The sequence below is a fragment of the Arvicola amphibius genome, chromosome 6, assembly GCF_903992535.2.
Source record: "Arvicola amphibius chromosome 6, mArvAmp1.2, whole genome shotgun sequence".
Taxonomy (NCBI): domain Eukaryota; kingdom Metazoa; phylum Chordata; class Mammalia; order Rodentia; family Cricetidae; genus Arvicola; species Arvicola amphibius.
The window spans coordinates 18,509,762-18,528,996 of record NC_052052.2 but is presented as its reverse complement, the minus strand read 5'-3'; the positions used below and the strand labels follow the sequence as shown (position 1 = coordinate 18,528,996).

The window sequence follows — 19,235 nt, the reverse complement described above, 5'->3', positions numbered from 1 at the left end:
GCCTACAGCCTAACCCAGTGGGAGCCTTTTACCACTGGGGCTCCCTCTTCCCAGATGGCGCTAGCTGGTGTCATGTTGACACAAACCGACCAGTGCATTGGGGAAGGCCAGTGTCACGTTTCCCCGAGGACTCTGCCTGAAAAGATGCACTCCAGACCCTCCCTAATGGAGATCCCTTCTCTGGCTCTAGACTTGCTAGGTTTTAATCACTTATGAAGGGAACGAAGTGGTGGCTTTAGTTAGAGCTGGCTTACACACACACACTCCTCATCAGAAGAAGGGAGTCAGCATTTTCAAGTGTTAGTCCCGTGTGTGAAGAACAATGGCCCCACACAGCCACAATTCAGCTTGCGGGTGCCTGTCTTGGAGTTTGGCACTGGCAGAATGCTTTGGGACTTTGTGTCCCCTCTCTGGTCACCTGTCTGGTAGGTGTTGATACCATGTATATTTTACAGGGAGGAAGTGAGGTGCCAGTTAACGCTGGGCTGCAGGGCATGTGCAAGGGCCCAGGCGGTTGACCTCCATGGTACATGGCTGTATCTTCAATGACTCCTGCCTGTGGGTAGCCCACTCTGCCTGAGATGATGGGTTGGCTCCTGGGTTCTGCAGGTGGGGAGGAGATCGGGCTTTATGCCAGCCAGCTCAGTGATGGATCCATAAGAACACACACACGTCTGTGCCCACACTCCAAGCTTGGGAAAGTTCCAGGCCCTGCACCCCAACAGGCAAGGGGCTCCATGTTCAGAGCAGAAAGTCAGCTGCTCAGAGGAGCCAGCAGACATCAGGAACCCTGGCCCGCATTGGAGGAATGAAGTCTGCATCTCCTGGACAGTGCTCTTCTCCAAGAAAGCTGCCATTTCCTCCTCCTGACCTGAAGTCCTGGGTCTCCTGTGTCCCCAAGGGCTGACTCCCCTGTTTCCTCTCAGGAGTTCCTGACAGCTAGCCTCAAGACTAGAGCAATGAGCTCACCTCTGGCCTCTCTTAGCAAGACACGGAAGGTGCCCCTAGAGTCGGAGCCTGTGAATCCTGGGTAAGGAGCCAGCTGGCCTCTAGGTCCTTGTGCCCCTGCCCTGTGTCCTCCTTGCCCTTTCCCTCACCAGAGGAGAATGACACTAGTGTCTAGGGAAATACAGACATACAGAGAGCAGTTGGTGGCTTTCGGTGTCCACCTTCTTTCTCTCTATGTCCCTGGGAACACTGCTATGTGTGGACCAAAGATCGGGTGGTGCTTTCTGGAAGGCTTGGCCCCGTGAGAGTGCTTGTCATTCACTGTTCACTCACTGGCTCTGCAGACATGAGTGTCCTTTCAGCCTGGGCCATCTGTGCTGGGCTCTGTGCCAGCACCATATATCTTGTCCCAGTCCTCTTGTAAAGCTTTTTTCTATTATTATTATTATTATTATTATTATTATTATTATTATTATTATTATTTGTTTTTCAAGACAGGGTTTCTCTGTGTAGCCCTGGCCATCCTGGAACTCTCTCTGTAGACCAGGCTGGACTCAAATTTACAAAGATCCACCTGCCCCTACCTCCAAAGTGCTGGCGGCCAGTGCTGCCACACCCGGAGCAAAGCTTTTTCTACATCCTGTTTCCTTGTTGCTTTTCTGAACACACTTGGAGTCTTGCTTAGGCCAGGGTGATTCAGGGAGGCTAAGCGGCAAGCCTGGGCCCACTGTGCTCCAGAGAGAAGCTAGGGCCAGCTCTGTGGGCTGTGGAATCTTCCCACCAAAACGGTCCTGCAGTGTCCCTCCATCTTTCTCTGTTGGGAGCAGTTAAACACTGGACAGCATGCCGTCCCTCAGCTCACCCTGGCTAAGGACCGCTTGGATGGGGGGAGTCTTCAGGAGACAGAGGCTTAACCTCTATCTCTTTTAGCCTTGCATGGGGTCTGGAACCTTCCCTTGGTGGCATTCCGAAAGGCTTAATTTGTATTTGTTCCTTCTTCCTGCCTGGGTTCCCAGGAGGCGAGGGATAAGAATCTACGGAGATGGTGAGTGTGTGCTCTGCCCGTGCCCCTCCCCTCTCCCCTTACAACTGGCAGCTAGGGAAAGAGCGTGCTGAGGTCTTGTGAAGCTGGGCATCTGGTCTGCTCCCTGTACTCTCCAGTTCTCGGCCCCTTGCCCTGCTCCTCAGCAGAAATGCCCACACGATCATAGAACTCCTCTGCCTAATGTGAGATGGCTCTGGGAAGACCAGACATGTGGACCTCAGCCTTTGCCTTATGCCTTCCCTCCCTGGAGCCCTGGCCTTATCGCTGACTTGACTGTGTACCCTTGGGGGGAGGGGGCAGTATATAAGCTATTTCATCTTGGCCAGGGCCCAGGGCCAGAGTGCTTTCTGGGCTGTGGCACCAGAGCAGTGACCTCGGCGCTCCTGTCTGCAGAAGATGAGGTGGACATGCTGAATGACGGACACAACTCCGAAGAAAAGATCTCTGTCCCTTCCTGCTATGGAGGCATTGGTGCCCCTGTGAGTAGGCAAGGTGAGAGCAGAGGGATAAAGGGCTGTGGGACCCCTTGCTCACAGCAGCAGAGGAGGCTCTAGAGGTGGAGTGAGGACCTGTGACCCAGGGCTCCTATTCTCACCTGCTCCTACTTCTGGCTAGCTGCCCCAATGCTTGTATCCCCAAACCCATCCAGGACAGGATTTAACCTAAAGCCGCAGGTTGGGGCCCTGACCAACTCCCAGGCCAGGCTGTGACTAGCACCTCTCTGGTCTCTAGCAAATGTGTTATCAGCGTGTCTGCAGTTAAGGTTCAGAGACAGCGAAGGGCCTGAAGGGGAGCCTCTGGCCATCTGCTTTTTCATCAGCAAGGTCCCAAAGGGCTGAGAGTCCCTTAGCAGGGTGTTCTTACCTGACTTTGTGTCTGCAAAGGCCTATATGGAGCTGCCTACAGTGGGGTGGGCATGGGGGAGAGAGGCCCGGCAGGCACTGGGCAGTATCAGGGGAAGTTGGGGATGAGCCCTGACGGCTTAAGCAACTTTAACATCTTGCTTTCTAGTTCTCGCACAGGGTACTTAGAGCAGTGGCCACCATACTGAAGGACAGCAGGAGGTGCCTTAGATCAAACCTCTCTATTTGACATTGCAGAGGGTTAAAGGAGAAGAGACAGGACTTTTCTAGCTCAAGTCCCACAGGATCTCCTACACCTAGCAGGGGACAGCAGCGGTCATGCACCCGCCACCTTCTTCCCTTCTAGGGACTCTACATCCTCTCTCCACCTCTCCCTGCCACTCCCAGCTGGTGTGTGTCCCCACCAAGGTCTCCAATAGGACCTGCCTCTCCATTTCTCTGCCCAGCAGCCACCTTGCCTGCCCCATTGCCTCCTTTTCAGATTAACTGCGCTGGCTAGATTGTTGATGGCTCCGCAGTCACCCATTGCTCCTAGGGTCTTTCTTGCTTTCTTAGTGCCCCCTTGTCTTCCCCACTTCTCATTGTGGACTTTTCCTTCTCTCCATACTGCCCCAGTGAGGGCAACATGCTCTGTATGCTGTTCCCACCTAAGGTGCTGGGCGGTGGTGGTGCACTCCTTTAATCCTAGCACTCGAGATGCAGAGGCAGGCAGATCTCTGTGGGTTCGAGGCCAGCCTGATCTATAGATCAAATGTTCCAGGACAGCTAGAGCTGTTACACAGAGAAACCGTATCTTAAAAAACAAAACAAATGGAAGGAAGGAAGGAAGGAAGGAAGGAAGGAAGGAAGGAAGGAAAAAGGAACAAAACAAAAAAGTGGCTTAAGATGCTTTTGGCAGCCAGCCGGTGGTGGCGCATGCTTTTAATCCCAGCACTTGGGAGGCAGAGACAGGCGGATCTCTGTGAGGGCTTGTGTTGTCCCATCTCACTCACTCTTTTCTTCCTTCGTTCCTTTTTTTTTTTTTTTGAGGGTGAGGTTTGGGACAGTCTCATGTGGTTTAGGGTGGCCTCACACTCACTATGTAGCCATGGATGACCTTGAACTCCTGGTCCTCCTGTGTTGGGATGAAAGTGGCACAGCACCACCCTGGCTCCTGGGCTTTATTTGGAGCATTTTTCAGTGTACAGAGAAGCTGAAGTAGGAGTCCAGTGTCTCCCACCTCATAGCAAATGAGCTCTCACCGTACTCACCTCCCCTGCCTGCACAGACAGGCACAGAAGGGCATCTCGGATGAGCAAGCTAGAAGGAACCCCAGAGGTTCTGACCGCAGGTCTAGCTCCTTCAGCACCCCTGCAGCCCCTAGCAATAAGGAAGCACAGACAGTGTTGTTGCTGCACCTCTGAGCATGGGTAATGTATCAATCCCCTTAACCTCTCTCTCTCTCTCTCTCTCTCTCTCTCTCTCTCTCTCTCTCTCTCTCTCTCTCTCTCTCTCTCTCTCTCTCTCTTTCTCTCTCCCACATTCCGGTCTCCTCAGTGGTTCCAGTGTCTCTCAAAATGATTTTCCCCTGATCTGGGGCCTGGGAGGCACATGGCTTCATGCATCGCTGCAGTATTATCTGTGCCTCTTTAGATCTTTATTTTTTAAAAATATTTATTTATTTATTTATTTATTTATTTATTTATTATGTATACAATATTCTGTCTGTGTGTATGCCTGCAGGCCAGAAGAGGGCACCAGACCCCATTACAGATGGTTGTGAGCCACCATGTGGTTGCTGGAATTGAACTCAAGACCTTTGGAGGAGCAGGCAATGCTCTTAACCGCTAAGCCATCTCTCCAGCCCCCTCTTTAGATCTTTAAAACAGCCATGTTAACCTTTGTATTTTCAACAAGATTTTACTGGGTGCCCCTGTTGTCCTAGAACTCATTCTGCAGACCAGGCTGGCCTCCAACTCACAGAGCTCCCTACCTCTGCCTCCCGAGTGTTGGGATTAAAGGTGTGCACCACCACGCCCATTTGACAAAATCCCAACCACTTGTGTTGGAGAATACAGGGGTGTTAGGTGATTATCCATTTATTAGTGTGTGTGTTCCTGTGTTCACACACAAGGTTGAGTGTGTATGTGTCAACAACTCATTCTTTTTCTTCCATCATGTGGATCCCAGGAATCCAACTCAGGTCACCAGGCAGGATGGCAAGGAGATGGCTGGGTGGGTAAAAGTACTCTTTGTGAATGCAGAGGCCCTGCAGTCAAGCCCCAGCATCCATATAAAGCCTCGTCATGGCTGTGTATGCCTTAACCCCAGCAGAAGAGGTCAGAGACAGGTGGATTGTGGAAGTGTCTGGCCAGCTAGCCTACCCCGAACAGCAATCTTGAGGTTCAGCATTTGCCTAGCACGCATATGGCCCAGTTTGCCCACCACTGCCACCAAAACAAAAGTGAGAGTGATAGGGGAAGGCACCGTGTGCTCCCTGCCTCTGCATGTGTGTGCATGGGAATATATAAGCCTGTGCGCGCGCGCGCGCGCACACACACACGACTTAAATGATGTAGCCTATGTATTGCACTGATGCGTGCCCCTGGAACAAGTTGCTGCACCCCAGTTGGAGGAGCAGCGGGCTGTGTCCTGCGATCTGGCTAGCTTTACACCCGAAATAATTACACGGAAACTGTATTCTTTTAAACACTGCCTGGCCCATTAGTTTCAGCCTCTTATTGGCTAATTCTCACATCTTGCTTTAACCCATATTTAGTAATCTGTGTAGCACCACGAGGTGGTGTCTTACCAGGAGAGATCTTAGCCTGTGTCTGTCTCGGAGAGGAGAATCATGGCGTCTGCCTGAGGTGTCTGCCTGACTCTGCTTTCTTTCTCCCACAATTCTGTTCTGTCTACTCCGCCTACCTATTAAAGGGCCAAGGCAGTTTCTTTATTAACCAATGAAAAGTAACACATAGACAGATGACCCTCCTCCATCACACCCAGCTTCACAAAGTCGCCCGTAGCCCACTGACTTCACAGCCCGCTGTGGGGACGGCATGAGCTGCTCCGTGTAAAGAGCTTCAAGCCCCATCACTTGACATTAGCTGCTGTTGGTGCTGGTCCTCCCGTCCTTGTGGCCCTGTCCCTCTCTGGCCCTTCCCACGTCAGCCTCAGCCCCAGACCTGAGCACTAGAAACTTGTCCACTTGGCAGTCCCTGTACTCCATGACTCGGATCTGATGACCACCATGGGCAGGAAGCTGCGCGAGCTGGAGCAACAGTTGAAGATCCAGAATGATGAGATACTGTCCAAGGTAAGGGCTGAGGCAGGAGACAGCCAGGGAGGACTGTTTCCTTGAATGGAACAGCCTTGTTTTTTAAAAATATTTTTTTAAAAATTACGTGCTGGGCGCACACCTTTAATCCCAGCGCTCGGGAGGCAGAGACAGGCGGATCTTTGTGAGTTCGAGACCAGCCTGGTCTACAAGAGCTAGTTCCAGGACAGGCTCCAAAGCCACAGAGAAACTCTGTCTCAAAAAAAACAAAAAAAATATTTTTATTTTAGGTGTATTGGTGTTTTGCCTGCATGTATGTCTCTGTGTGAGAGATCTTGGAATTATAAATAGTTGTGAGCTGCCATGTGGGTGCTGAGAATTGAACCTGGGTCCTCTGGAAGGGTTCTTTAGAAGAGCAGCCAGTGCTCTTAACCACTGAGCCATCTCTCCAGCCCCAGAATAGCCTGCTTTGATGGCAAGCCTGGGGATGATCTTGGTCTCCATGAGTTTAGCAGAGGGCAGAGCCTGGTAGAATGTGGGCTGGGTAGTTAGCAGGTTGTTGAGCAGAGGTGGGACCTGGACACTGGGCCCAAGATGGGCTGGGCCTTCCCTCAGGTAGTGTGACTATCAGAGAGATGGGGTTATCAAGGCTCAGAAGCAGGGGCTATACGGACAGGTTTATGCTCAAAGGCCAAAGATATGGCTCGTTCCATGGGGAGGGCTAAAGTTACCGCATTACTCCCCTGTGGGCTCTGGGACCCACTAGGACTTGCACTCACTCTGAGTTTCACTGCTTCAGGACCAGAAGATCCTGGCCCTGGAGGATTTGGTGCAGACCCTCCAGCAGAACCAGGGTAAGAAGCCCTGGATTAGGTACCTGCTTGGGTCCCTGAATTGTGGGAGCCTAGACAGTGGCTTTGGGAATCAAGACTCCAAGGGCATCAGGCAGACTTCTGGTGGGGTCTGGACAGATGGGACCAGAGGGACAACAACCCTTCACCCCATACCTTATACACAGGCTTCTCTGTTGAGAGCATGGGGGTCACGCTCCAGTGGAAGAAGGGATGGCTGGCTCTCGAAAGTCAGTTCAGGCAAACCCACCACCACCACCTCCACCACTCAGGGTTAAGAGAGATCAGAGAGACCAGCTCAGGGGTGGTTCTCAGAGGATCCCCAGAAGCCCTTCGGGCAGAGCTCTTGCCAGCCTCTAGGTTGTGGCAGTGGACTCACTTCTTCTGCAGGAGACATTGCAACACAGAGGCAGGAGGAGCTCGAGACACAGTGCATTCAGCTGCAGCGGCAGGTTGGCGAGATGGAGGTGAGAGGTCAGGCTCGGTGGACTGTGTAGCCAGGCCCCTTTCCCTGGTCTCAGCTGCCTGGAAGGATTTGCACCAGCCCCTTACCATCCTCTGGGGCCCTGCCTGCTTGCCTGCTCTGGGCTGACCCGGAGTTTAGAGCCAGGGCAGGTGTCCAGCACCAGGGCACACTACTCCTCTGTGGCCAACAGACTCTGAAGGGCCCTGCTCTTGCCTAGTGCACTCCTGACGCCACTTGTTCTGCTCCAGCTCTGCAGCTCTGTGGCTAGCCCTCCTCCTCACAGCCCTCCTCCCTCCTCCTCACACAGCCCTCCTCTCTCCTCACACAGCCCTCCTCCTCAGCCCTCCTTTCCACACAGCCCTCCTCCTCACACAGCCCTCCTCCCTCACACAACCCTCCTCCCTCCTCCTCACATAGCCCTCCTCCCAACACAGCCCCCCTCACATAGCCCTCCTCCCTTCTCACATAGCCATCCTCCCTCCTCCTCACATAGCCCTCCTCCCCACACAGCCCTCCTCCTCACATAGCCCTCCTCCTCCCAGCCCTCCTCCCTCCTCACACAGCCCTCCTCTCTCCTCCTCACACAGCCCTCCTCCCTCCTCCTCACACAGCCCTCCTCCCTCACTCTCTACTCTCCATCCACTCTGCCTTCCTAACACTCTTTCCCACCTTAGGCCCCTGGAGAAGCCCTTGAAGCCCGTTCTGATGTGGACCAGTGTGGGCTCTTCATCCTCTGCTTTCCTGGGGTCTCATCTCCTCCTCTGCGGGACCTCTAAGAACCTGGACCTAGTGCTAGGTGGTCCTCATGATTTATTTATTTTTTTTTTTCGAGACAAGGTTTCTCTGTAGCTTTGGAGGCTGTCCTGGAACTAGCTCTTGTAGACCAGCCTGGTCTCAAACTCACAGAGATTTGCTTACCTCTGCCTCCCAAATGCTGGGATTAAAGGCATGTGCCACCACCGCCTGGTGGCCATGACTTCTTTACCCATTGATTTGGTCACCTCAGTCATTTTTCTTCCACTCAGCATTGCAGTCAAGAGTCAAAGCTTGAGTTGGAAGGCACTGGGTGTTCAGAAGTTTCCAGTATTCCTGCCTGCTCGGCGGGTGCAGTGCCTTGGTCCTCTGCTGGCCTCCTCCCGAGGCCTTGCTGGAATGCAGTGGCTCAGTCTTCAAGCAGAAGGTTTTCCAAAGCCCCAGCCCATGATACCAGCACCTGCAGCCCACTGCAGATGTTCACATCTGGGGCTGTGGGTGGCAACTGCATCTGTGCCTGAACTACCTTATTGGAATGTGTAGCCTGTGGGGCAAGGCCACAGCCAGCCTCGCAGTCAAGTGCACCCCGGCTCAGTCATGCACCTTCGCATGTTTATTGATTCACTAATTGAACAAACCTAAAGTGTTTATCCTGTTTGACACTGCCAGCCATTAGGCTTGTGTCATCTGTAAAACAAGACACGGTCCCCACATGCTCAAGACTGACAGTCTGCAGCAGCGGAGAGACACGTGGGTCTAGACAGCTGGTGTGAGAGACAGCGGGAGGAGCCACTGCAAGCAGATCTGGAAAGGGGCGGGGCCTGCGAGGGTCTTGGCAAAGGCTGAAGGCTCCACCTGCGCATATCTGGTTGTGGAGGTCCTGTGAAGAGGGAGAAAGAGAAGTCAGGCCAAAGGTGCCTCGCTGTGGGCTCTGTTTGAGGGAGTCTGTGCACGTGAACAGAGCCCTAAAGGAGAGTGGTGGCGGCTGGGTGCTGGCAGCCTCGGAGGTGCAGGAAGTGGAAATGGGACGGAAGCAGCCATGTTGAAAGACTGACTCCAGAGTTTGGCAGCAGCAGGAGTAGAAGGCCTGACAGACAGCCTCTGTGTGGGACAGAGGTGGGAAGGAGGCCATGGCAGCTTGCCTTAGGGTGAGAGCCTGAGCTAGAAGACCGAGGGCTGGGGTTGCACTGAGCGCCTTGCTGTGGGTCCTACAACAGAGAGGAGTGGGGCATGGAGGTTGGTAGCTAGAGAGGTGCTGCCTGCTGAGATGCGGGGAGGTCTGGGGCAGTGTGGGCTCAGGCTCATCGGTATGCGTGGATTTGGGGCTCGGTGGACATCTGAGTAGTTGTGAGTGGGAGTCAAGCTCAGAGGTGAGAGTCTCACTGGCTGTGGATTTGGGTTCTGTCCTTATGTAAGGAGGGGTGGACAAGAGCCATACAAAGGGAGAGTGGTCAGGGCTGGGCACGAGGAACCTCGCAGGCGTGTGGGGGTGCACAGAAGCAGCGAGTGGGAAACCAGCTGTTGAGAGGAGCGGAGACGGGATGGGTCAGGGCCCACATTGGCAGGCAGTTGGTAGCCGCACCCCTCCCCCGAGTGAGCTGCGCACAGAGGAGCTGGCCAAGAAGGGCACACCTTTAGTCCCAGCCCTTTGGAGGCAGAGGCAGGCGGATCTGAGACCAGCCTGGTCTACAGAGTGAGTTCTAGGACAGGCAAGGCTCCACAGAGAAACCCTGTCTGGAAACACACCCCCCAAAATAAGTAAAAAGTATACGCAACTCCTCCTGGGCTGGGGAGGAGATGGCTCAGTAAGTAAAGTGTTTGCTTCAAGCATAAGGACCTTTGTTCTGTTCCTAGAATCCATTAAAACAGAAAAAAGGAAAAGAAAAAAGCCAGGAATGGTTTCACAGAGTTAATCACCCTGGAGCTGGGAAAACAGTCAGGTGGATCTCTGGAACTCATTAGCCAGCCGTGGATCCAGGCAGCACCCAGGTCCTTGAGTGAAAAACACCAAGGCAGATAGTGCTTGAGGAAGTGACGCCAGCTTGTCCTCTGGCTCCACATACAAGTGCAGCTATGCATGTGCACTGCACACACCTAGAACCTAGACATATGAGCTGTGCACACCAAGTCTGTGTCAGGAAGGAGAGGGAGGCTCACTCCTGTGGAGCAGGTGTCTCTGCCACCTCCTCATGTTAGGCCAGACCCGCACTGTCCCCAGAGCTGCAGTGGCCAGTGTTAAGAAGTTCTTGGGGTCACGTACTGTGTTAAGTACTTGACGCAAAAGGTCTACTGAGCACAGTGAACAGGTGCTGGCCTGCGCCCTCAGGGGAAGGAGCCCGCTGCTTTAGGGGGTCAAGGGCTTCCACAGTCACAGGCTGGAAGTGTCTGGAGTCTTTTGTCCAGGCCGCTCTGCGCTGAGAACAGCTGGGTTGGATTGGTGCTCTCCATGGAAACTGGGCAGGTGGTGCCTACCACTTCTCGCTCTTCTGCCCACAGCGGTTCCTCAGTGACTATGGCTTGCAGTGGGTGGGCGAGCCCATGGACCAGGAGGACTCGGAGGAAAAGATAGCCTCTGAAAATAACGAGCGGGACTGGATGAAGGCCAAGAAGTTCTGGAAGCCAGGTACAGTAGAGCATCTGCCCTGGCCCTCTTCCAGCAACTCCCTGTTGGCCTGCCACTCTCCCAGAGGCCCTTTGTTTCAAGCCCTGGCCTCTCAGTATTGGGGTGGACGTGGGGTTGCTGAGTTACCAACACCTTGTCCCTGACCCAGGAAAGCAAGCCAAGGTCTCCCTCCCTGGTCTCACTTGGGTCTCTACCTGCTCATCTGCCAAGGACTACAGAGACCCAGACTTACTAGATATTTCTAGATATTTGTTGCTTTTTTTTTTTTTTTTTGAGACAGGGTTTCTATGTCTAACAGCCCTGGCTGTTCTGGAACTCTTTTTGTAGATGAGGCTGAACTTGAAATCAGAGACCCACCTGCCTCTATCTCTGAATTGCTGGCTTTGGCCTTAAAGGTTTACATCATTACCACCCAAGGTCACTGTCTTTAAACAAACAAACAAAAACAAAACCTCACAAAACCTGGCATAGTGGTATACACCTGTCTGTAATCCCAGCATTTGGAAGGCTGGGTCAGGAAGATTGGGAGTTCAAGGCCAGCCTAGGGAGATTGTATTGTGCTTGGTTGGCGAAGTGGGGCTGGGGTGGTGGTGGTGAAGAGTGGAGGCATGCCCTCTGACTGGAAGCCCGGATCCAGTTCCCAGGGCTCCACCTCCTCCTAGGGTCCCACTGCAGGCTCATGTGTGCATCAGGACATGGGAATCTGGTTTGATAGGCACTGATTTTCATGGGGGTTTTGTTGTTTTATTTTGTTTATTTTTTGGCGACAGAGATAGGGTTTCTCTGTAGCCCTGGCTGTCCTGGAACTCACTCTGTAGACCAAGCTGGCCCCAACTATGAGATCCGCCTGCCTCTGTGTCATTTTTCATGTTTAATCACTGATATTTAGTGGGGCTCCCAACCCACCTTGTCCTTAGATTCAGGTCCATAAAGCTGTTTCTGAAATGGGGCCCATTTTCTCAAGTGGAGAAGTTTCACCTCTCTGCTTCGGAATCTAACTCAGATCCCCATTTCTACTCCACCACCTGTTCAGTGGTGGCTTGTGGCTTAGGCAAGCCACTTCCCTTCCCTGAGCCTCAAGTTCATCAACAAAATGGGGCACGCATTGTCACCCTCGGGGTTTTACCAATAGCAAATGAGTCACATAAGGAGGCCCTTGCATGTCATGCTCTTTCCCAGACTCCAAAGGAAACAAGTGCCCTGGGAACCGAAGCAGCATTCCCAAAGGGACTGTCTAGAAGATGACAGCAGAGTCTAGGGCTGAGGGCATGGCTCAGTTGGTAGGGTGTTTACCCATAATGCATAAAGCCTGGGTTCCTTTCCTGGCACCTGGTAAGCCAGGCAGGGTGATGCAGACTTGCAATTTCAACACGCAGGAGGTGGCGACAGGAGGATCAGGAGTTAAAGATTGTCCGCAGCTAGGAGGCAGTTCTGAGGACAGCATGGGCTACAAGAGTCCCTATCTCAGAGAATAAACATGGGGCTAAGACGATGACTGAGGGCTCAGATGCTGCTGCCCTTCCAGAAGACGAGTTCAGTTCCCAGCGCCCACACGGGGCGGCTCACAACCACCCGTGACTCCAGCTCCTGGGATCCAAACAGCCTTGTAAACCCATGTTACAAGCATGGCCTCTGTTTGGGCCTGGGCTTTGCCCTACTCACCCTAAATCTCAAACAACCCTCCCATGTCTAAAGTACAGTCCATTTATATATCTTCTGCCCTTCCTTATTATTCATTTGTTTTTGAGACAGGACTTCACTGGATAGCTCTGGCTGTCCTGGAACTTGCTATGTAGACTAGACTGACCTCAAACTCAGATGATTCTGCCTCTGCTTCCAAGTGCTGGGATTAGAGGCGTGCTCCACCACCATGCCTGGCTTTTTTACAGCTTTGAAAGTGTTTTGAATAAACAATCTTGGCATGGGCCAAAGGGTATTCCATTTTATAGATGGGCAGACTAAGTATCTGAAGAGTATGTAATGGAGGGGGCTAAGAGCCCACTGGGAGGTGGCCCAATCATTTGATAGAAGAGGAGACAGAGGGTGATGGAGGAGAGGAGTCAGAGGTGGCTTTGGACGGTGGCTGTGAGAAGATGTTAGGGAGCAGGTCCTAGGCTATGGGAAGCACCTGAGGGCCTGCTAGGCAGATCTATGGCTCAAACCTGAGCAGCCCAGGGCGTGGTGCCCTTGTCACAGTCCTCTAGGCCTGAGTCCCCAGCAGATGGCTGTGGGTGCTGAGGATGCTGAAGGCTGATGTTTCCTAGCGTCGTCCCTGCTGTCCACCCTGTGGCGGGTGAGGCTCTGCTTCAAGCACCCCTCCCTGTAGAAGGAAGCGGCGGGGCTGCGTCCTGCCACCCGGCTGCCGGCTAGCTTTATACCCGAAATAATTACACGGAAACTGTATTCTTTTAAAACACTGCCTGGCCCATAGTTTTAGCCTCTTATTGGCTAATTCTCACATCTTCCTTTAACCCATATTTAGTAATCTGTGTAGCACCACGAGGTGTGGCTTACCAGGAGAGATCTTAACCTGTGTCTGTCTCGGAGAGGAGAATCATGGCGTCTGCCTGAGGTGTCTGCCTGACTCTGCTTTCTTTCTCCCACAATTCTATTCTGTCTACTCCGCCTACCTATTAAAGGGCCAAGGCAGTTTCTTTATTAACCAATGAAAAGTAACACATAGACAGATGACCCTCCTCCATCACACCCAGCTTCACAAAGTCGCCCATAGCCCACTGACTTCACAGCCCGCTGTGGGGACAGCATGAGGAGAAGCATGGAGACTCTCTATGGCGACTCCCTGAAGCGTCTCGCCACTCCTGCTACCCAGCATTCTGTTCTGTCTACTCCACCTACCTAATTTTCTGTCTCTTAAAGGGCCAAGGCAGTTTTCTTTATTAATTAACCAATGAAAGTAACATAGACAGATAACTCTCCTCCATCACCTCCCATCCTGGAGAGCAGCCTTCCTCCTGGCCCGAAGGTGTCTCCGGCCTCCTTTAGGAGGGGCTGGACCAGATAGCTGGTGTCTGAACACATCTTCTACTTGTCCCCTGTGCCCCCACAGCTTGCCCTCTAGCAGGCATCATCCATTGTGGGGCAAGGGGTGTAATGCAGTTGGCAGAGCGCTTGCTTCCCATCCATGAGGTTTACTTCCCAGCAGCATGTAAACTGGGCTGCTGGTGCACACAACAGGGAAGACTGCGCAAGCCCAGAGATGGATGGGCATAGCCCTTCAGATGGTAGCCAGTGCCAAGGAGAAAGAAAGACTGGCAGAGGGCCTAGGGCTCAGCAGCTGCAGAGACAACAGGAAACACAGCCCCTGCACCTGTATAGGTCCACTTGGGGGAGAGCAGTTGCATCCCCAATACCCTGCCCCCCATCCTGCCACAGCCTAGCTGTCCTGGTGAGAACAGCTTTCAGAGCCCACAGCCAGATGTGCTGGAGGCTTGCACTCTAGGGGCAGGGCCCAGCTGGCATCCCTCCTGCCCACCACCCTTTCCTCTGGCCCCTTCGTGGCTGTCCTGATCATGTTGCCGACACCCTCTCGAACTGTGCACAGCCACGTATGCAGGCAGCAGTTTCCAGAGGAGCCAGAGCCTGGCAGGTTCTCAGAGTGAGGCCCAGAAGTCGTCCCACCTGTGCAGCAGCTGGCCCAGCTTCCTGACAGTCATCTACCCCCCTCTTGCCCCCTCCTCCTGACGATGCAGCTGGGTCCTGAGTCCTCTGGCTGGCCAGATGGCCTGAGTCACTTTCCACTTTTCCGACGCTGCTTCCTCATGCACATAGTGGAGACTAAACAGCCCCTGCCTCTCAGCCTTGGGGTTGGCCCGAGGACCGTTTGTACAAGGTAGAGCTGGTGACCAGTGATCGGACGTGGATAGTTCAGGCTGTTCCGAGTTAGCCCTCATGTGGCCATTTCCTTGGCACCTATAGCCGCCCCGGGAGGCCGCCGCTACTGGCATCCCATTCTAGCCCCAAGCATTGGGTAAGGCCACACAGGAGGAAGTGCAGAGGCTGGGATTTGAATCCTGAAAGCTTAGATCCAGGGCTGGGAGCTTTGCCAACCCAGTGCCTGGCACAGATCTAGTATCAAACTTGGCTTTTGGTCTTAATGCTGTACACATCTAAGAAGCTACCAAACTCTCTCTGGTCTCAGTTTCCATCTCTGACAGTGGGAAGGAGCATAACCTTTACAGGGTAGGAACCTACATGGAGGAAATGGGATGATGGATATTAAGCCCTTGACCCAAAGTAAGTACCCTGCTAGGTGTGATGACACTCACGTCATCCCAACACTTGGGATGTGGAGGCAGGAGGATCAGAAAGCATTCAAGGTCATCCTCACTATATAGTTCAAGACTACATGAATCAGGGCTCAAATAAGCAAACAGTTCACAGTAAGTATTCACGCGGCCCCTTTAGGAACTGAGGCCTCTTCTCAGTGCGGGAGGGTCCCCAAGAGACAGCTGCCAGGGTACAAGCAGCCACAGAGGCTTATGGGCATCTACTTTTTTTTTGGCCAGGGGATTCTTTAGTACCTCCTGAGGTGGACTTTGACAGACTGCTGGCCAGTCTGCAGGACCTGAGTGAGCTGGTGGTGGAGGGAGAGGCCCAGGTGACGCCAGTGCCCAGTGGGGCACAGCTCCGAACCCTAGAGCCCATCCCACTAAAGCTCTACCGGAATGGCATTATGATGTTTGACGGGCCCTTCCGCCCCTTCTACGATCCCACCACACAGGTAGGATGGGGCTGTGGGGCCCAGGCCTGCTCGCCCCTGTTGGGAGAAGGTGGAGCCAGCTCACTGCACTAGCGTGTCCTCCACAGAGTACACAGGCCCCACTTCTCCAGTCTCAGAGTTCCCAGTATTTCCAGAGTATGATGCTTAGGGTTTGCCAACTAAATAGGTAGCAGGTTTGGCATAGCATGGCACAGCATGGCACAGCATGTCATAGCATGGCTACAGAGGCCTGTTTACTCTCCTGTAGCGCTGCCTCCGGGACATACTGGATGGCTTCTTTCCCTCAGAGCTCCAGCGGCTGTATCCTGATGGAGTCCCCTTTAAGGTAACCAGTGGCTCCTCAACCCACCCCTTCCCTGTGTGCTTTGAAGAGACTGGGGATAGCTTGCTCAGGGATCAGCTATCCTAAGAGGGAGCCATTCACTCAGGGGGACCCAGTCAGGACGCCCTGCAGGACGGGGAGGGAGCGGAGTGTGGAGGCTGACGTGACCAGAGCAGCCTTGAGGGCCCCCAAGCTGAGCAGCAGACTGTGCCCTCTGCTGGCATCTTGAAAGTACAGCATTGGCATGAGACCACTACTCTGCCCTCCCCAGCATTCAGGACACCATGAGGTCCTGAGGTTCTAGAGGAATCTACACTGCACAGGGGGCATAGTTTTCTCCAGAAGCTTTGGAAACCACGTGACTGGGTAGAAGCGGGCATGAGTTGCAAACAATGAAAGGAGGCAGGGCTGGCTGGGCTGCGAGGACAGGAGAGGAGCCCATGTGTTGCCAGGGCTGAGTGAGAGGAAGGTTGTCGTCAGAGGGACCAGGAGGCAGCAGGTTCCAGAGGCGGGTATCTCCACAGCGAGGGTGTGTGCCATCATGATGCAAAGGAGTGTGAGTCATGACTGGGGGGGGGGGGGGTTGAGAGTTCTGTGTGGAGACAGCCTTGGAACGACCTGGACAGGGCAACTGTGGAGACCGCAGTGATAGCGGCTGCCCTGTAGATAGACTAGAGCAGGGCTCTGCCCTGTCCTGACACTCATCGCCTTGTGTGACCAGCTTCCAGTGTGTGGGGTCGTCAGTACTATGGCATCAGCTAGCACGAGTAAGAGGGGCGCTTACACGAACGGAGCCCGAGGTAGCAGAGACTTGAACTGTGGTTCTCTTGGGTTATTCTGGAGGCCTTTGGGCAAACGGGTGGGGGTGAGGCTGCAGAGCTGAGGAGTTTGGGTTCCCTGCTTCTGTGGCCCTTCCTTCCTGCCAGGTAAGCGACCTGCGCAATCAGGTCTTCCCAGAGGATGGGCTGGGCTCGTTCCCAGGTGAGGGTCGCGTGGTGGGCCGGCAGAAAATGCGCAAGGCCTTGGACAGGGTGGATGATACTTCAGGTAAGCTGGGCCCCAAGGCTGGCTGGGGGGATGTGCAGAGCAACTCCAGGTGGCCTCTGCCAGCCCTTGCTGTTCCTCCTGGGCCAAGGTTCCCGATGCCCTCTCTGCAGGCTCCAGGATGACTGCTGAGAAATTCCTGAACAGGCTTCCCAAGTGTGTCATCCGACAAGGCGAGGTGATTGACATCCGGGGCCCCATCAGGGACACCTTGCAGGTGAGGCCTGCCCTAATTCCCCAGCTTTCTCCAGGGGACTTTTTCACCAACCTTGGCTCAGCCTACAGTGTCTTGCCTGGAGGCTGAGGCCTATAGGCCCAAGCAAAGGTCAGGATGGCAAGCACACTCTCAGAACTATATGGTGTCTCCGTGGAGCTGGTGCTCTACTCCACAGGGGGGAGGGGGCGTGAGCCCCAGGCCCGGGGCATGTCCTTGAGCTTGGCCTAGGAGCTCCTTCTCAATTGTCCCGCAGGCCTTTCAGATGCCATGAGTTCATTATCTTCTGCCATTACCCCGCTCTTCTCCCCAGGTCTCCACCCGAGAAAGGGGTGCCAAGGCTGTCTCCGACTCATCTCCTTTGCCCAAGTTGTCTTGTCCAGTCTGGCCACCCCTCGAGCTCCTGGCTGCAGCCCACCTCCCTAGTCTAGGCTGCAGGATGTCTCACACCCTTTCTGTGCTGACCTTCCCACTGCCCTCCTGCTCCTGCTAGCCATGGCCCTCAGCAGCCTTTGCTGCTGGGACTGCCTGGGGATTCTTGGAGAAAGCCAAGGTCCTTATCCTGGCCCTGAACATCCATTTTGTACCAGTGCCCTCCCCATTTCTAGCCTTTCCTCCCTTCTTTCCTGTCTCACTTGTTTCCTTGCTTCAAGAGCTGTAAACTGCCGCCAGGCTCCCGACTACATCCCTCATTCAGGTTCTTGTTGGTTGGGATCTTTGTGCCGTAGGGAGTCCCTGCCCTGTTCCATTTCAGATAACCGCTACTCATCCTTTGGCTCGGCTCAGGGTCTTCCCTGAGCCAAGGCTAGGTTAGGTCCCTAAGCCTGGCCGTCATCTGGGTGGGCTTGTCTCTTACAGCGGACTGGAAGAATGATGGTGTTGCCTTCCAGAGCCTCCTTCCCTTTACACAGAACACGCCAGCTCTCTGGCATATGGGGCTCATCCATTCCTGCTCAAGAATGAGCCGGTCCTCTCTAAGGGGGAACAAAGTAGGTGGGACCTTGGGCTCTGTCCACTTTTCATGGCTGCTTTCCAGAGCTGCTGCCCAATGCCTGCCCGGATCCAGGAGATCATAGTGGAGACACCTGCCTTGGCTTCTGAGCGGCAGAGGTGAGGGCTGGGCAGAGGTGAGAGCAGGGTAGAGGGGGAGGACCTGGGAGCTGAGGAGCACTGAGGGCCTTTGGACCTGCAGGAGCCAGGAGTCACCCACCATGCCAGTGCCTCCGCTCTCCATGTTGCGCATCAAGTCTGAGAACGGGGAACAGGCCTTCCTATTGATGATGCGGCCTGAGGACACCATAGGCGACGTGCGCAACCTCTTAGCAAAGGCCAGGTGGGTACGAGGCAGGGCTGGGGGCTGCAGGGCGTCCCTGTCCCCATGGCCTAACTTGATGTACTCTGATGGACACCCAGGGACATGGATTCAGCCACCTTTGAGATCTTCAGCACCTTTCCATCCATGGTCTACCAGGATGATTCACTCACCCTGAAGGCCGCAGGCCTGGTTCCCAATGCAACACTGCTGTTACGGGCTCCAAGAGCCCTGCCGTCAAACCCCGGCTTTGGCACTGGCTCTGGCCCCCACGCTGGCCCAGGCTCACTTCCCTGAATAAAGTGCCGCCCGACATGAGCTCTACAGGCTCTCTAGTTAGGGCTGTCTTGAGGGAAGGCTGGGCTAGGGAGGGGGTGGTACAGATGCTTAGGCCTGTAACTGGAGCCCCATCTGGCTCTTTGTCCCCTAGGTTACTTTTTCTCCCAAGCTGTGCTAAGTGGGTTGACATTGTCTCAGCTGGGGCAGGGAAGCTTCACTGGAGGTCAGGCCTCTGAAGACAGCCAGATGCTCATGCAGGCACTTTCTCCAGACCGTGTACAAACCACTGCCACTACCACCTCCACATTCCCAGTTTGATGCTGCTGCACCTCCCGTGACGCCCACACCGAACCACCTCCAACACAGTCTCCCTCCAACAGGAGGCAGTTCTGGGGCAGCCACCCTCACTGTCAGGAAGGCAGGTGAACACCAGAACCTGCATGGGAATTGAGGGTGACTCAGCTACCATGTCGAGAAAGGCCATGTCAGCCATGGTCAGGTTGCCAGACACAGAC

The 19,235-nt window shown here is 54.1% G+C and overlaps 1 protein-coding gene across 1 annotated transcript; it reads left to right on the top strand.

The window, feature by feature from the left end:
- The first annotated feature begins 931 nt into the window (after positions 1-931).
- Positions 932-18,738, top strand: Ubxn11 (UBX domain protein 11). The gene is made up of 14 exons (XM_038333960.1): positions 932-1,030; positions 1,965-1,993; positions 2,387-2,485; positions 6,054-6,154; positions 6,915-6,969; positions 7,360-7,433; positions 10,682-10,808; positions 15,335-15,549; positions 15,797-15,874; positions 16,798-16,918; positions 17,029-17,132; positions 18,166-18,239; positions 18,322-18,462; positions 18,543-18,738. Exons 1-14 carry the CDS (start codon positions 960-962, stop codon positions 18,736-18,738), a joined length of 1,485 nt encoding a protein of 494 aa, XP_038189888.1. The 5' UTR covers positions 932-959.
- Positions 18,739-19,235: the final 497 nt, after the last annotated feature.

Excerpts from the sequence above, each read along its gene's own strand:
- Ubxn11 (XM_038333960.1), top strand. The coding sequence starts at position 960 with ATGAGCTCACCTCTGGCCTCTCTTAGCAAGACACGGAAGGTGCCCCTA. Across the intron at positions 1,994-2,386 it reads GATAAGAATCTACGGAGATG|AAGATGAGGTGGACATGCTG; the intron begins GTGAGTGTGTGC and ends TCCTGTCTGCAG. Across the intron at positions 7,434-10,681 it reads GGCAGGTTGGCGAGATGGAG|CGGTTCCTCAGTGACTATGG; the intron begins GTGAGAGGTCAG and ends TTCTGCCCACAG.